This window comes from Puma concolor, chromosome E4 (assembly GCF_028749965.1).
Source record: "Puma concolor isolate L17-30 chromosome E4, mPumCon1.1.hap2, whole genome shotgun sequence".
NCBI lineage: Eukaryota > Metazoa > Chordata > Mammalia > Carnivora > Felidae > Puma > Puma concolor.
In genome coordinates this window covers 60964448-60982498 of record NC_141683.1, presented here as the reverse complement: position 1 = coordinate 60982498, position 18051 = coordinate 60964448, and the positions used below count along the sequence as shown (strand labels likewise).

General features: G+C 38.7%; 1 protein-coding gene across 2 annotated transcripts in view; it reads right to left on the bottom strand.

The window, feature by feature from the left end:
• Positions 1-18051, bottom strand: part of FMN2 (formin 2) — a 399417-nt gene that overhangs the window by 285421 nt on the left and 95945 nt on the right. For both annotated transcript variants that reach the window (XM_086694491.1, XM_086694490.1), the window contains exons 3-4: positions 9843-9990; positions 634-689 (exon numbers count right to left, since the gene is read on the bottom strand). In XM_086694491.1, coding sequence (XP_086550617.1) covers positions 634-689; positions 9843-9990 — 204 coding nt within the window. The remainder of the gene's footprint in view (positions 1-633; positions 690-9842; positions 9991-18051) is intronic.

Sequence of the window (18051 nt, the reverse complement as noted above, 5' to 3'; positions counted from 1 at the left end):
GACCCAGCAATTGCACTATTAGGTATTTATCCAAAGGACACAAAAATGCTGATTCAAAGGGACACACGCATGCCAATGTTTATGGCAGCTCTTTCAGCAATAGCCAAATTATGGAGAAAGCCCAAATGTCCATTGACTGATGAATGGATAAAGAATATGTGGCACACACACACACACACACACACACACACACACACACAATGGACTATTACTCAGTGATCCAAAAAGAATGAAACCTTGCATTTGCAACAGCGTGGATGGAAATAGAGAGTATTATGCTAAGTGAAGTAAGTCAGAGAAAGACAAATACCATATCATTCCACTCTTGTGGAATTTAAGAAACAAAACAGATAAATAGGGGAAGGGAAAGAAAAATAAGATAAAACAGAGAGTGAGACAAGCCATAAGAGACTCTTAAATATAGATAACAAACTGAGGGTAGTTGGAGAGGAGGTGGGGAGGGGAATAGGCTAAAGGGGTGATGGGTAGTAAGGAGGGCACTTATTGGGTATGAGCAGTGGGTGTTTTATGTAAGTGATGAAGCACTGGCTTCTACTCCTGAAACCAATACTACATTATATGTTAACTAACTTAAATTTAAATGAGTAAATTTTAAAAAAAAGATCTTCTTACCTGCTGAACAGCATCCGAACATTTTTTTGGAGTTTCCAAAACAGCAGACTGCGATTCTGGTTTGAAAAAGAAAAAGAGTCAGTATCTTAAAGAAGAAATTTCCCAATTCCTCAATCAGAAAACAAAACTAACTAAAGCATATCTTTAACCAGAAGTACCAAAACATCCAGTTTATCTTCCAATTATACTTCTGTATTATAAAGACATGACTACTTTTCAGCATATATAACACAGATAATGACTAATGCTCACGTCATTATTTTTTAAATTAGAATAGCCTCATGCCCTTCTTCAACACACCAATCATAATTATTTTTCTCAACTGCTAGCGTCTATTTTGTTCTAGGAAATACCTGTTGAAACATTCACTTATATTATTTACTTAGCTCAAGTCTGTACAATGATAGAACTCATCAATCTTGAAGGATGGGATTCAGTTGTCTTATCTATTGACAACTTTCCTTCTAATTTCTTTTTTTTTTCTTATTTTAGAGAGAGAGAGCACACGAGAGAGGGACAGATGGAGAGAGAGGAGAGAGAGAGAGAGAGAGAGAGAGAGAGAGAGAGAGAGAGAGAGAGAATCCTAAGCAGGCTCCACATTCAGCACGAAGCCCAACATGGAGTTCAATCCCACAACCCTGGGATCTTTACCTGACCTGAGCTGAAATTAAGAGTTGGACGCTCAAGCCCACTGGGCCACAAAGGTGCCCCCTACCTTCTAATTTCAATAAGAGATCATGAGTACTACCATCGAGTAATAAAGGATTCTGAAAGGATTGTGTTCCTTTATTTGTCATTTAAGAGTCTATGAGACTGTAAATTCATGCTGGAAAACCTAAGGGAAAACAAATTCCAGGATTACTTTTCAAGCTAAGGGACAATTTCTTCTAAGTGAACCTCGCATGAACATTGTAAAACAAAAAATAAAAACAAAAGGACCTTCAGAAATCCCCAGTGCTCCATGGAGTAGAGTCTGAAAACAACTCATTGTGTCCATCATCGACAATTTACAGTTGAAAAATCAGAGACACATAATATAAGCAATTGGTGGGAAGCTGGAAGACTAGAGTTTCTCTCCTGTCATATGTCTCCCCAACCACAGCTAGCATGCAGATCAGACTCCTGACAAGAAATAGCAGTCACTCTTGAGGATAATTTAGACATTCCTAATTTAGCAGCACTCTAGTTGATACATGTGACAATGCTCTAGAAAAATAAAAAAGGGCTTATTATTAAATTTTATAACATATTGTTAAACTACATTGAAAGTTTCCATTTCACTGAAATTAAAGCACAGCATCTGTACAGGCTCTTGGCCTTCTTTCACTTGTCCACAGTCCCTGACCTCTCTGACCACTTCTGCCTTTCCCTACCTGCTCCTGTGGCCACAACAGTCTTCTTGCTGCTCTTTAACATGCTGCCATACGCCCTCCACAGGGTCTCTGCTATAGTGGGATATCTGTATGTCTCCCTTGCCTTGCTCTTTCCTAGCAATCTAGGATGATTGCTCTTCCTAGCCTTCCTAGCAATCTAGTGATGATCAACCTAGTGGTGATCTGATCCACTGTAGCACTTTTCATTCTGTCTCTTACTTTCTTTAACATGGAACATCACATAATATACTACATAATTCACTTGTTTGCCTCCTAATTATTATCTCTCTTACTCCACTAGAATATAAGCTCTGTGAAGGCAGGGATTTTTGTCATTTTTTTCCCTCTATTGTCCCTGGCATCTAGAATACTGCCTGGCACACGGTAGGGGCTTAAAGTATTTGCCCAGTAATTATAGGAGTGAATGGAAGAAGTGATCAAAAGAATGATCAAACCATGAAAGGAGGTATCCTGGGAAAGGAAAAAGGGGAGTAAGAATCTTAAAAGGGGCAACATAGATATCACTTTGCCTTTAGCTACTTCCTGCACCTCAGCTAGGGGTGTATCTTTCAAAACAAAAATCATTGAGAAGAGCATGAAGTAGTCACCGACAGATGGCCCTGCGGCAATAGAACATTAACAAGTGGCCTTAAAATGCAAGCATTTTCCCAGACAAGTATTGTATTTTTTTCAAGTAATAAAAAATGGATTCTTCTTTCTTATCCTGACAAATCTCTACTCTGAACTTAACACCAGAGTTAGCCAATTCTGAATAAGGGTCCTAAAAACAAAGCCAAGCAGCAGTTAATATAAAGCAAATACAAATGCTGGAACACTTTTGTTTTTAGTTACCTACAAATCCCCAAACTCAACAAACTCTAGATAAAATCCTGGGGCTTTGTTTTGATGGAAAATGCTTTTCTTTCTCTTCTTCCTATTTTGATAGTGCAGGGAGAACCCAAGGGAACACCAACAGTTCTTTGCATTAGAAACACATACAGTGTGGGGCGCCTGGGTGGCGCAGTCGGTTAAGCGTCCGACTTCAGCCAGGTCACGATCTCGCGGTCTGTGAGTTCGAGCCCCGCATCAGGCTCTGGGCTGATGGCTTGGAGCCTGGAGCCTGTTTCCGATTCTGTGTCTCCCTCTCTCTCTGCCCCTCCCCCGTTCATGCTCTGTCTCTCTCTGTCCCAAAAATAAATAACGTTGAAAAAAAATTCAAACTGTTTAAAAAAAAAAAAAGAAACACATACAGTGTTTCCTACCTTTTTCCCTATAGCTCTAGACCTGGTGACCTGCCCAAAAAAAGCAAATTTCTGGGTTCTGGTGGTAAAGAATGCATACCAGAACAATGAACTAGAAAGACAACTCAGTCATTTTCCTGAATCCTCCTCCTCCCAAACTTTCAGTTTCCTTCTGTCGAGATGTGTGTTGTATGTAAGCAATGAACCATGGGAATCCTGCCCCAAGTCAAGAGCACACTGCACACACTGGATGTTAGCCAATTTGACAATAAATTACATATTTTTTTAAAAAGTAAAGCTATGCTTGTCAGTCAATAAATAAATAAATAAATAAATAAATAAATAAATAACACCTGAACTGAATTCATTCTCCCACCCCCTCCCTTCCACTATACTTCTTATTTCTTTGAATCAGTGTGTTACAACATCTAAGGGAAAGTTATGGCAAAAAACACTCTCTTCAGAATCATAAAATGAGGCATAGGAATTCTAGAATGTCAAGATTTTAAGATGAAAAAGATGTGTACAGAATAACTGCATTGCAAAACAAAGGTAAAATCAAAGAGAACCAAGAGAAAAGAAAAATAAGAGTTAAGGAGAAGACAAATAAGAAAGAGAAAAAACAAAAGCAGGCATAGTTAGGAGAGAATAAAGAGAAGCATGAGAGATGACACTAAGTGTTGAGTAAAACAAAATGGCATGTTTGCTGCAAATGATAGGTAAGTAAGCTGGTTTCTGAGTAGCTACTCAAGGCTAAAGTCATTGGGCAGGTAGATTTAAGAAATCCACTTAGTTCTAACATTCTTAGATTGATCACCTCTGTTACAAAATCCCATGACGCTTGTTACCAATATTCCCCTCTTCCAGCATCCGGGGCTTTCGGGAATTGCCTTCCACTTAGATCTGGAGCTGACAGTCCCCATTACATATTCATCAACCAAGACGGTTCTTTTTATTTTTTTATTTTTTTTTTTAATTTTTTTTTTCAACGTTTATTTATTTTTGGGACAGGGAGAGACAGAGCATGAACGGGGGAAGGTCAGAGAGAGAGGGAGACAGAGAATCGAAAACAGGCTCCAGGCTCTGAGCCATCAGCCCAGAGCCTGACGCGGGGCTCGAACTCACGGACCGCAAGATCGTGACCTGGCTGAAGTCGGACGCTTAACCGACTGCGCCACCCAGGCGCCCCAAGACGGTTCTTTTTAAAGAGTAACCCAGTAACAGCTCTCTCAAAGAAAGGTACATTTAAAACTGCCAACTCTTTCACTCACCCTTCTTAAGAATTCAGTAACTAGACTGTTTAAAAACTATTACTGTGAAGCAAAGTAGGAGAAAGAACATTCCTGACAAAACTTTAAGTGTTCTAAATAATCAACAATCTAAAATTCTGGGCTCCCCATAATTCCTAATATGTTTCAGAAACAATCTCTTTATCATCACAAAATAAGCATAAGACTTGCATAACAAAACATACTTGGATGAGTTTGACATTTGTAGAGAGAAAGAAAATGAGTAGGATATGCCTTTCTGCCATGAATGGAAAATAAATTAAATCACCTCTTTAAAACATAAAGTATGACTTCTAAAAAGGAATTAAACAGTCTCTAAAGAGTTTTATAGCATAATTATAATGCATAAAATGCATTAAACAAAATACATAAAATGCACTTATGTAAAATTCTTAAAATATTGTTTCTTTAATACATCAATTTGATTCAAGTCTAGTCAATTTAATTGAGAAAGAACTTATTAAACTTAAATAATATAATTTATGACTAGCTGCCTGATATATGGCAGATGCTTTTAATTCTGGTATGCTATGTCCTTCCACAAATGGAGATGGAGTTAAACATGTAATTTTCCTAAAAGAAACAACCTTATGTCCCGCTTATTTGAGTATCTCATGGTATGGATATGTCCCCTCAATGCCCACAAAGAACACTGACACACAATATTTAGCTTGCATATGTAAGAGAGAAATGCAGGCCAAAATTACAAAAAAATAAATTTGAAAATGAAGAATTATCTATAGGAGACATGGTCAATCTTTTCTGGTACATTTTATCCCTTGATCAAGTGGGAAGCTGAGAAATAGAACACTATCAAATCTTCCTGGGTCATTTATAGAATTTCTGCATTACTCCCAACTGAATGTGTATCAAAGCACTCAGACTACTCCTGGAAATGAGTTGATGATACTGTTTGCATTATAGCACACAGAATCTCTCTTAATAGGAACCATCAGAAATACCACTTCTTTATATAAAAGTCCAGAAAAGGCACTGTCGCTTTTAACCTCATGCACACAGAGGATCATTAGGGAATTGTCCCCATTTCCCTTTCTACTTTAAACCTAAAGAAAAATTTCCAACTATCTTTGAAAACTACAAGTCCCTCTGAAGTATATTTGTATACTAGCTGGCTTCAGCTTCATCTTATTGTTCCATCCTAAATTTCTTTCAGTTCGATTTATTTTCTTTTGTCTTCCTTTTGTACGCCTTCAAATCTATGCTGGAGCAAAGGTGGGTTGCAGTCCTTTCAGCTAACATGTAAACATGATTTTTAGGATTTCTATATAAAAAGTCCCTACCATGTTTCTACCAGATTTTCTTCTACATATTTTCCTCCAGGATTTCTGTCCCCCAAACTGCCTTCCTAAATACTACTCTACTTGGCCTTTCACATTTTCGAAGAAAGATACGGGGCTTGGTGTTTCAAAGACGTAATAAGTCCCCACACACATCTAGACATCGTGCCTCTATTATGCATAAATTTGAAAATTAAAGTTAATAACCTCTTCGATTTCTGTGAATCCAGTGAGTAGCTTTTGAAACTTGGTATTGAGCCCAGAAAACGGTCCATGGGCTGTTTCAGCACACACACAAAACTCTCTCAAATGCTTGCATTTATGTGCTAAGTAGATAGTTATTTAGATCTTTTTCAACAAAAGATCTTAATTTATTGACTTAAACATTTAAACATATACTATGTGCCCAAAGGTCTTGAAATGTTGGGAGTCTTCAACAAAGACAAATATACATAAACAGATAAATTAAAATACATAAGTAATTTGTATGATAGAGATATGAATAAAATGTCATGGACTCCAGAAGAACAAACAACCATGGAGGGCGGGGAGGGTGTTATATATATAAGTAAAGGAAAATGAAGAGAGATAAAAGAAAGAGAAAACAAGACAAATGGAAAGGTTTTCTTCTTATCAATGTTTCTGCCACCAAATTTTGCAGAACAATGCTCCCCAATTTCCTTTCCAGCTAGGCTTATCTTTCCAGGAGGCATTCTATAGACTTCAAAAGGTCAATTTTCACACCTTATGCTGATCTGTGAAAAAAATGCCAACTGCAAAAGATTCCCAAGAATCTGCAGCCCTTCTCCATATCACTGGTGGGAAGAGAAATCAAGGCCTTACCTTGACCTCTGCAACTCAAATCCATATTAGGAGAGTTGGTTCTTTCTCAATATATGAAAGGTGGATAAAAACCTTCCTCACAGAAGGGATTACAAAAACTTAAGTCAGAAGCATGAGAAAAGCAGAAGAGGCAGCAACAGAAATCTGAATTAGCTGGAGATGTGAATTAGTAATAAATATTAAAAAGAGCCCAAGACCAAAAAAAAAAAAAGGCAAGAAACAAGTTTTCAAAAATTTTTAAGTGTATTTACTCATTTATTTTGAGAGAGAGAGAAACAAGTGAGGGAGGAACACAAAGAGAAGGAGAGAGAGAAAAAATCCCAAGCAGGCTCCACACTGTCAGCACAGAGCCCAATAGGGGCTCATTCTCATGAACCATCAGATCATGACCTGAGCCAAGTCAAGGGTAGGCTGCTCAACTAATTGAGCTACCCAGTTATCCCACAAGTTTTCAATTTTCTAAAATGTAACTGAAAGTCTTTCTTCTTCAGAAAGAAAATAAAGTCATTGAACTCTTTTAAACTAAAATTGAAAGGGTCCACATGTTGCAAATACTGACTTTCACCATGATGTCACTACAAAACAATGTATAGCAATTGTCATTAAGTGTACTGCAAATAGTTAATAAATGGCCCCAGAATCAGAATACCCCATGGAGTCACAGCAGGAAAAGTTTAGAAAAGTACCATTATATCATTTGAACAAAAGAAAGCTATATAGCTATTGAGGTTTATAACAGATCAAGTGGAGAAAAACAAATCACTACATGAAATTATTTTCCACTTACCCCCATCATCCTCTTCAAGAATGCATATTTTAAAAGGATACAAGTTATTATATTAAAAATTACTTTCTCTGTCATTTTATAAGCTACACCAAACAACAAAGAAAAAACTAAGTTACAAATTTCCTAGTATCAATTCCAACTATTATCTTTTACCAAACTAAAATGTATATTATCACTACCTTTCAATCTAGTCCTCCTCCAGTATACAAAATCAATAATATAAAATATTTCATAACATTTTTAAAGTACCTTAAAATTTTAGAAGAGAATATAAATGTTTCAGAAAAGTGGAGAAAGACATACTAGAGAAGAATAAAATGAAAATACCACACTAATCATGATGTAAAACACAGGACATGGACAACTGTTAAGAGAACTCTCAATGAAACTGTAATTTAGTTCTTCTGTATCTATACCTGGCTATTTCCTGCCAAGTAATCAATGTAACTTTTAACATGAATAATACAGTGTACTTAACAGGATCAATACTTTTAGTTGTGTGTTTTTTTTTTTTTTTATTTTCAATGTTTATTTTTGAGAGAGAGAGCAAGCGGGGGAGGGGCAGAGAGCGAGGGAGACACAAAATTTGAAGCAGGCTCCAGGTTCTGAGCTGTCAGCACAGAGCCTGATGCAGGGCTCAAACTCATGAACCATGAGATCATGACCTGAGCCGAAGTCGCTCAACCGACTGAGCCACCCCAGGCGCCCCTGGGTTTTTCTTTTTAACACGAAATACACTTTTATGTAATTGCTTTATTCTCAGGTGCCATCATGTTAGAACCCTTCATCTCTGAAGATATTTGCATTAAGGAATCTACCTTGGCCCTTGATCGACTGTACTGTGTTATAAGAAATTCAGAGCCCTACATGGAACAACATTTCCTACCTCCTATCTTTCATTTGTTGCTCATTTTAGGGAGTACAGTCCATCGAGTGAACACTAAGCAGTGTGTTTCAAAAGCATCTGACATTAAAAAAAGGGTCATTCTGGGTTGGGTGTGGGCCCCCCATTCTGGGCTTCAGTAGAAAGAAGAAAGACATAAGTGCATCCCTCCAGAGACTAGGGTAAATACAGGATTATAAACACTGAGTTTGCTTTGCAGACCTTTGGAAAAGAGCCTAGGATAAAATCCTTAACACTGTGGGTTATTGTTGGTTTTAAAGGGAACTCATGAGGAAGTAATAAATAATGATGTGAAATAATGAAAATAATTATAATAACCATAGCAAACACTTATACCAAGCCCAATGCAACATTCTGGATGCTAATTCTATGCTTTAACATGCATTAAGTCATATAATTCTCAAAACAGCCCTATGTAGTAGATGCTATTCTTACTGACATTTGACAGATGAGGAAACTGAGTACAGGGATTAAGAAATTTGCCCAAGGTTACAAAGCTGGTAAATGATATTTCATGCTATACTCTGTTATTACAAGTCCAAATTGAGTTTCTAATGACTTTTTCTCTATAAGTCAATGTGGGGGAAAATCAAAATTCTTAACTCTAACACTCATGCTACTATTTTAGGAAAATTTGGTGATAGATAGATATCTGAATAGTAATGATGCCCTTCAATTTACTCTCCACTTATGGATCAGTCTACTGAGAAGTCAGAAATTTATTATACCAAACTGAAAACTTTTTAGAAAGGAATTAAACAACCAAACTTCATAAAACATTGCTGCACAAATGTGATTCTTAATTCTTAAGACAAATACAAAGTGCTTTCCTACTTTCAGCCTCCATATAAAGCTGACATTAATCTTTCTATCTTCCCAGCCAATAATACAAAATACTTTAAAAGACAACAAAAGATGCAAAGAGAAAAACAACCAAAAAGAAAAATCTTGAGATACATTTGAACACTGTACAGTTTTTAAAAGATTACTCAAAATTTAGATTTAGTGAAACTTGTATCTCTATGTCCTCATTATCTCTGAAGTTAAGAAAAGGATCAAGAAAAGCACAAGGAAGGCAATAAAGGAAGAGAGTCAGAGTGGAGAGGTAAGGTGGCCACCATCTTCGAAGGCAATAGACAGAAATTTCCGTTTGGCATTCTCAGCCCAACTCAGGATGTGGAGCCTCAACCTCAGGTGGTGGCTACCACTGGCCACCTGAAGCAGTAATTCACAAACTTTTATATACACGATAATAACTGGACAATTCCAGTGCCCTATCCCCTAGAATTTTAACTCAGCAGCCTTGAAAGTGGAGCGTAAGAATTTTCAATTTAACAAGACTCCTACTGATTTTGTTTGAGTTAGCTGCAGATCATAATCTAAGAAATACAGAAGAGAAATTTAAGACTTAGTACCCAGTAAGCACTGCACAGTACTTTACATCACACACTTTTAGAACATTCTGGGCTCCTACCTGTTTCAACATCCTTAGACCTGTGTTCTTCATCAGGAGGTGTAGCTGGTGGCCGAACAGGTGGGACTCGTCGGGGAAACTGCCCTTCTGTGTAATCCAGTGAGTGAGTGGGTTGGCTGACTGCAGCCCAGGTGTAAAGTTGATCTTGCTATATTTAAAATTTTGTAAATAAAAATAAAAAAAATAAAATGTAAAGCTATTTTAATTCAATCATGAAAAAATGAAGTTTTTTTAATTGTTACATTACAACATTATTTTTATCTTATACATACATATGCAGGGTGTGTGTGTGTGTGTGTGTGTGTGTGTGTGTGTGTGTATCAAACATTAAAACAGCATTGCCTACTATCCAATGTAGATTCATAATGGCAACATTCATTCACACAATTATTTCAATTTCATAACCATACTTGTCTCAACTTTTTCTTTCTTTTTCAATTTATTTTTTTTTAAATATTTATTTTGAGACAAAGAGAGAGAGAGTGCCTGGGGGAGGGGCTAGCACAGAGAATCCCAAGCAGACTCCACGCTGTCAGGACAGAGCCTGAATCAGAACTCAATCTCATGAACCATGAGATCATGACCTGAACTGAAACTAAGAGTTGTAATCTTAACTGCCTGAGCCACCCAGGCAGATCTCAATTTATTTTCTATAGAAAAATATAATTTTTTTTTGTGGTGGAGATTCCGTGTGCATCTGCAAGGAAATATAAGACCAGAAAATCCAGACATTCAGAGAACTCCCTGAACTAGAATCTTTAAGACATTTGAATATGATGTCCCTTTAAAATCTGTTTAAACACTTGTGGCAAAGAAAGGACAGGCTGTACTTGGGCACCACAGAACAATAATAGCTTCCTTGCCTTCAACAACAAAAAGCCTAGGAAACCAACTTATCATGGGTCCAGGCTTCAAAATGTTTGGGACAAAAACCACGAAAAAGTAAATGAACTTGCCAAGAGTAAAAAAATTGGACAGGGATCTTCTGGCAAAGAAAGTGCTTCCCAGCTGAAGACTAACAGAATCTGGACAGAATGAGAAGGCTCATAACTACACCTAACGCCAGGAAGCAAAGTGGAAATCTCACAAAGGAGGCCACTTTGAGGCCTATAAACACCTTGCAAAACTTCTCATTAGGATTTCGGAATAACATGTTTAACCATTTTAGGATGCATGCACTCAAAATATACATGCCCTAGGTTCTCTCCATGATATTTTCCTTACTTGTAGGTATATTTGCCTATAGCTTATGGTCAACCTAAAGTAAAACAAAGAGAATAACAGTATTGTAGAGGTGAAGAGCAAATGAAAAACAAAACAAAACAAACAACAACAACAAAAAACCGTACTGTAACCACTGTGTTGAGACTATAAAGCAAATGGAGTTAACCCAGGACAGGCATTGCCATTTCTATAATGCATTTAACAAATTAATCTAATAAATTCACAAATTATTGTTCAGCATAGACAGTAAGACACAGTGTATATATCTGTAGTTTAAGCTTTAACTTTACAGACACTGGCCCTATTTGAGAATTCAGATTCCTGGATTTGGCTAGTATTACATAAGGGTCACATTGCAGACCTGGCTAAGCATTTCAGCTTTCCATACTGTTTCAACTGTTCATACACATTTTTTGAATGTTTATTTATTTTTGAGAGAGAGACAGAGTGCAAGTGGGGGAGGGGCAGAGAGAGAGGGAGACACAGAATCCAAAGCAGGCTCCAGGCTCCGAGCTGTCAGCACAGACGTGGGGCTCAAACACATGAACCGTGAGATCGTGACCTGAGTCCAAGTTAGACGCTTACCCGACTGAGCCACCCAGACGCCCCATTCAACTATTCCTCTCTTGATCGACAGCAAAGGCTTTGCTTTTCAGCCTACTGCGTGTCAGAAATAGCTTTTCGCCGGTGAAATTAGTAGTTTGTTTAATTAACATGATGTTGGAAATGAGATCGCAGTAGTGAAACTGAAGTAATTCCGTCTACGAGGATTGACAAAAATATCAGAGAATATCCTCATTCTTACAAGAACAGAGTAAGACTTGGGTGAGGGATATGTCAAGGCTTGATGCTCTGACAGCGGTGCGTCCAGCCACTGCTTTAGGAAAATGTCTCCTTGCCTGCTGCCAAACGTTAGGCACAGAATCCTGCCTCTTTCGTTTCTGCAATACCTAAACCTTTCATGGAAAGTGTAGTCAAGCACCTACCCAGGCAGCAAGCTATACATTCCCTGACAAAGCAACTCTTGCCTAGAGAGCTTTATCATCCTAATAACAGACCCACTCAGCCTCTGACTTTGTGCCACATGAAAAAGGCAGCAACAACTAAGGGGATAAACGGTTTCACTTTAGGATTGCACAGTTCACCAAAACACAAAGTATATTGAAAGCACTTTATAAAACTTCATATAAACAAACAGCAACAACAACAAATTCGGTCCAGTCCGGTTTTTTAGCTACGCTCCAGTATTGTAATATATCACAATGCTATGATGGTAATCTCAAAACCCTTCCTTCATAGCAGAGCTCTACTAGCAGAAAATAAGCAAAACACAAATTTCTTTTGTGGCTTTTTAACACCTACAAATGCCACCTCTTCAGCCTAGCATTTAATTTTTTCTATATGACTCTCATCCACCCACCCAAATCCATCCCTCCATGTTCCCTAAGTCAAACTTCACTCCATTACCATAACTCCCCAGTTCTCCTCATTATGGAATGTAATCTCTCAGTAAAAGTCTAGCTGAAGTTCCACCTCACATGGACCACTCATGCATCAGAACACTGATACAGCACCCTGCCACCATTCATTTTGAGAAGTAACGGTATGCCATCCAGGATGGTGGCATAACACCTTACTGAGTGCATCTAATCTTTCCTCAAATTGACTGAAAACTCCTTCAGCCCATGAAGTATGCACACAGGTCCTACAAATCTCCCCTAGCAATTGACAATGCTAGGATGACTACATAAAAGCCACTTAACTGAACTAACAGAATTGGCAGATAAAAAAGAAGTAAAAAGATGGTTTGTCAGTATGAACAGCGGCAGTAGCTCATTTTCTTCCAATACATAACAAGATACCAAAAAGGTACTTTCTGGATGCCACATGGAAAACAAATCTATTATATTATCTGTTTTATCTAAACCTATCAGCAATTATACAATATAAAGAAAAATAGGAACAGGGTCAACCTGGCAGCAAAGTAGGGGGACCCGAAGTTCCCCTATCCCTCAAACACAGCAGTGTTGAGGTCAGAGAACTTGGAATTCCAAGAGTATGAGCTGCAGAGTGACAGAGACATCTCCAGGGGCCCATGGGGACAACTTGGTGGGCCATAGGTGCACGATTGAAAACTTGGAGAGATAAAATGGGAGGCATAGGAAGACAGGGGAGGGATCCCTTTCTTTGGAGAGACAAAAGGAAGAGAAAGAGAGGCTGTTGAAGTGTAGGATTGTATTTGGACCAGAGAAAACCCATGGACCGGGGAACAGAAAAAAAAGAGAAAGGTCTAATTTCTATGTGCCTGGCTTTCTCTGGACTGGGGCCAGCTGCCCTGTTCACGTGCCTGGGGAGAAGGGGAGCCAGTCCCAGTCTTGGTAACTAGCACAGAGGTGCAGTCCTCAGTGAGAGAAAGCAATCCCCTCCCTTGAGTGCTCTGTGAAGAAGGCACATAGCCATTCCAAGGACAAAAGACCCTGCCTGCACCTGCCAGTCAGAGGCCCTTTGTCGGCTGGCTGGGCTGGGGGGCTCTACCCTAGAACCAGGGTGTACAGGTGGGATCCTTTAAGACTGATGGTTTGAATCCCAACCAAGCACCAGGGAAGCACAGGAGACTGTGGAGCGGGACAGACGGCCTCGTTTGCACCAGCTCAGCACTGTGGGGAGCCAGAGGCCCTCTATCACTGGGGTGGAGTGGCATTTTTCTGGAACTGGGGTGAGCAGAGCGAGATCCTAAGACAATGGGGTTTGAATCCCAGCCATGTGCCAGGGAGGTGCAGGAGATGGTGGAATGGGACAAACCACCCTGTTCCCGCCCACGCAGCACTGTGAGGAGCCAGAGGCCCTTTGTAATCTGGCTGGGCAGAGTGGCACTTCCCTGAAACCGTGGGCATGTAGTGGGACCCTTTAAGACATGGGGGTTTGAATCCCGCTGAGCACCTGGGAGGCGCAAGAGACTGTGGAGCAGAACATACCCAGCCTGCTCCCACATGCACAGCACTGTGCAGATGGCTTAAACAGAGTGTTTGGGACACCCAGTCTGGGGAGGAGAGACTGGGGTGTCACCATTTTTATCCCCATCACCAACAAGATGAGGCTCTAGGGAACAAAGGGCCCACAGTGGAGGCAGGACCTGCCTGCTACCAAGCCACACCCCTCCAAGTCTGGTCACTGTGAATTTACCAGTGTTTGATTGGCACTGGCTAACCAGACAACCCCTTCCTCCAGACCAGCACAGCCACTGGCTCCAAGGCACCCAGCGGTTTTGCATTTTCTGATTTGATTCTTGGTCAATTCTTATTTTGTATATATATTCCTTTTTATTTCCTTCCTTTCCTTCCCCTAGTTTCTTTGTTCTCTAGTCTGGTTATTCTGGTTGTTGGTTTCTTTAAGCAGACATATTGAATCTATTATTTTTACACCTCTTCTGTATCTCCTTCTTATTTATCTTCCTCTCTCTCTCAGGATTAAGTCATATGGTTACTCTGTCTGGTCAATTTTCTTTTTTTTTTTTTTTTTTTTTTCTTTATGCCCACCCCTGTCATTTCTCTCTTTGTATGGGATAAGGCTTCTTCCACCACCACCCTCTTTTTAAAATTGTTTTTCCAGGGTTACTTCATGGTGGAAGGTCCAAACCACTATTAAAAGTAGGGAGACAAAGCAACCAGAGTCACAACAACAGAGAGCATGTAACATATTAGGAAAACACCTCCTGAAAGGCCAGGCCCTGGACAGTGTATAACCCCTTTTTAATATAGTAGTGCTCGCAGGTACAGGACACATTAACAAACTATTACAACAAGTAAGGGACGGAATACTAGCCAAAATGATGAAAAGGAAGAATTCACCTCAAAAGAAACTCCAGGAAGAATGGCAGCCAGAGAATTGCTCAAAACAGATATAAACAAGATATTTGCTAAGAATTTAGAATAATAGGCATAAGATTAATCACTGGGCTTGAAAAAAACAGAGGACAGCAGAGAATCTATTGCTGCGGAGATCAAGGAACTAAAAAATAGTCATGACGAATTAAAAATGCTATAAAGCAGGTGCAAAATAAACTAATTGCAGTAAGAACAAGATGAAAGAAGCAGAGTGGAGAATAAATGAAATAGAAGATAAAATTATGGAAAATGATAAAGCCGAGAAGAAGAGAGACAAGAAAATATTAGACCATGAGGGGAGAATAAGAGAACGAAGTGATTCAATGAAACTTAATAATACCCATATCATAGGAGTTCCAGAAAAAGAGAGAGAGAAAGGGGCAGAAAGATTACTTGAATAAATTATAAATTAGAACTTTCCTATTCTGTGGAAGGAAGAAGATATCCAACTCAAGGAGGCAAAGAAAACTCCCTTCAGATTTAACAGGAATAGGTCTTCTCCGTGGCATCTCATAGTGAAACTGGCAAAATACAAAGATAAAGAGGGAATTCTGAAAGCAGCTAGGGACAAATGGACCTTAAACTACAAGGGTAGGCACATAAAGGTAGTAGCAGACCTGTCCGCCAAAACTTAGCAGGCCAGAAGGGAGTGGCAGGAAACATTCAATGTGCTGAATAGGAAAAATATGCAGCCAAGAATTCTCTATCCTGCAAGGCTGCATCCAGAATAGAAGGAAGGATAAAGGCTTTCCCAGACAGACAAAAACCGAGGGAGTTCATGACCCCTAAACCAGCCCTGCAAGAGATCGTAAGGGGTACTCTGTGAGTGGAATGCTGCAAAGACTACAAAAGACCAGACACATCACCACAACCATGAAACCTACAAATAACACAAGGACACTAAATCCATATCTTTCAATAATAATGCTGAATGTAAAAGGACTAAATGCTCCGATTAAAAGACAGAGGGTATCAGAATGGATTAAAAAACAAGATCCAGGAGCGCCTGGGTGGCTCAGTCAGTTAGGTGTCTGACTCAGCTCAGGTCATGACCTCAGGGTTTGTGAGTTCAAGCCCTGTGTCGGGCTCTATGCTGACAGGCTCAGAACCTGGAGCCTGCTTCGGATTCTGTGTCTCCCTCTCTCTCTGCCCCTCCCCCACTCACGCTCTGTCTCTGTCTCTCTCAAAAATAAATAAACATTAAAAAAATTTAAAGAAAAACAAGATCCATCTATATGCTGTCTACAAGAGAACCATTTTTAGACCTAAAGGCAACTTCAGATTGAAAGTGAGGGGATGGAGAACCATCTATCATGCTATGGAAGTCAAAAGAAAGCTGGAGTAGCCATACTTACATCACACAAACTAGATTTAAACTAAAGTCTGTAAGAAGAGATGAAGAGGGGCATTTTATCATATTTACATGGTCTATCCATCAAGAAGAGCTAACAATTATAAATGCTTATGCCCCCAATTGAATTCACCCAAATATATAAAATAATTAATCACAAACATAAGCAATCTTATTAATAAGAATATGGTAATTTCAGGGGACTTAGTGAATGGACAGATCTTCTAGGCAAAATAAAAAAAAAAAAAAAAAAACAATGGCTTTGAAGGATCCATTGGACCAGATGGACTTGACAGATACATTCAGAACTTTTCATCCAAAAGAAGCAGTATACACATTCCTCTCAAGTGCACATGCAAAATTCTCCCAGATAGATCACATACTGGATCATGAGAGAGGCCTCCATAAAAATAAAAGAATTGAGATCACACCATGCATATTTGCAAATAACAATGCTATGACACTTGAAATTAAGTTTGAAATCGTTTCAATCACAAGAAAAAAATTGGAAAACACCAAAGGAATGGAGGTTAAAGAGCAACCTACTAAACAATGAATGGGTCAGCCAGGCAATTAAAAAAGAAATTTAAAAAAACATATGGAAGCAAATGAAAATGAAAACACAGCAGTCCAAACTCTTTGGGATGCAGCAAAGGCAGTCCTAACAGGAAAATACACTGCAATCCAGGCCTATCTCAAGAAACAAGAAAAATCCCAAATACAAAACCTAATGACTCATCTAAAGGAATTAGAAGCAGAACAGCAAAGAAACAAAGAAACCCCATGGCCAGCAGAAGAAGAGAAATAAAGATTAAAGCAGAAATAAACAATATAGAATTTTTTTAAAAAGGTAGAATACATCAATGAATGTAAGAGCTGGGTTTTTGAAAAAATAAACAAAATTGATAAACCCCTAGCCAAACTTCTCAAAAAAGAAAAGAGAGGACCCAAATAGATTAAATCACAAAGGAAAAAGGACAGATCACATCAACACCACAGAAATACAAACAATTATCAGAGAATACTGTGACAAATTACATGCCAACAAACTGGACAACCTGGAAAAAATGGACAAATTCCTAGACACCCTCACACTAACAAAACTCAAATGGGAAGAAATAGAAAATTTGAACAGACCCATAACCAACAAATAAATTGAATCAGTTGTCAAAAATCTCCCAACAAATAAGAGTCCTGGACCAGATGGCTTCCCAGGGGAATTCTATCAGACATTTAAGGCAGAGTTAATACCTATACTTCTCAAGCTATTCCAAAAAATATAAATGAAATGAAAGCTTCCAGACTCATTCTATGAGGCCAGCATTATGCTGATTCCCAAACTAGAGAGAGAGCCCAATAAAAAGGAGAATCACACGTGGATGCAAAAATTCTCAAGAAGATACTAGCAAATCAAATTCAACAGCATATAAAAAGAATTATTCACCATGATCAAGTGGGATTCACTCCTTGGCTGCAGGGCTGGTAATTCTATACATCACATTAATAGAAGAAAGGATAAGAACCACATGATCCTGTCAATAGATACAGAAAAAAGCATTTGAGAAAATATAGTATCCTTTCTTAATTAAAACCCTCAAGTTGGGATAGAAGGAACATACATAGCTTAACATCATAAAAGCCATATATGAAAAGCCCACAACTAATATCATCCTCAGTGGGGAAAAACTTTCCCCCTGAAATCAGGAACATGAAGAGGATGTCCACTCTCACCATTGTTTAACATAGTGTT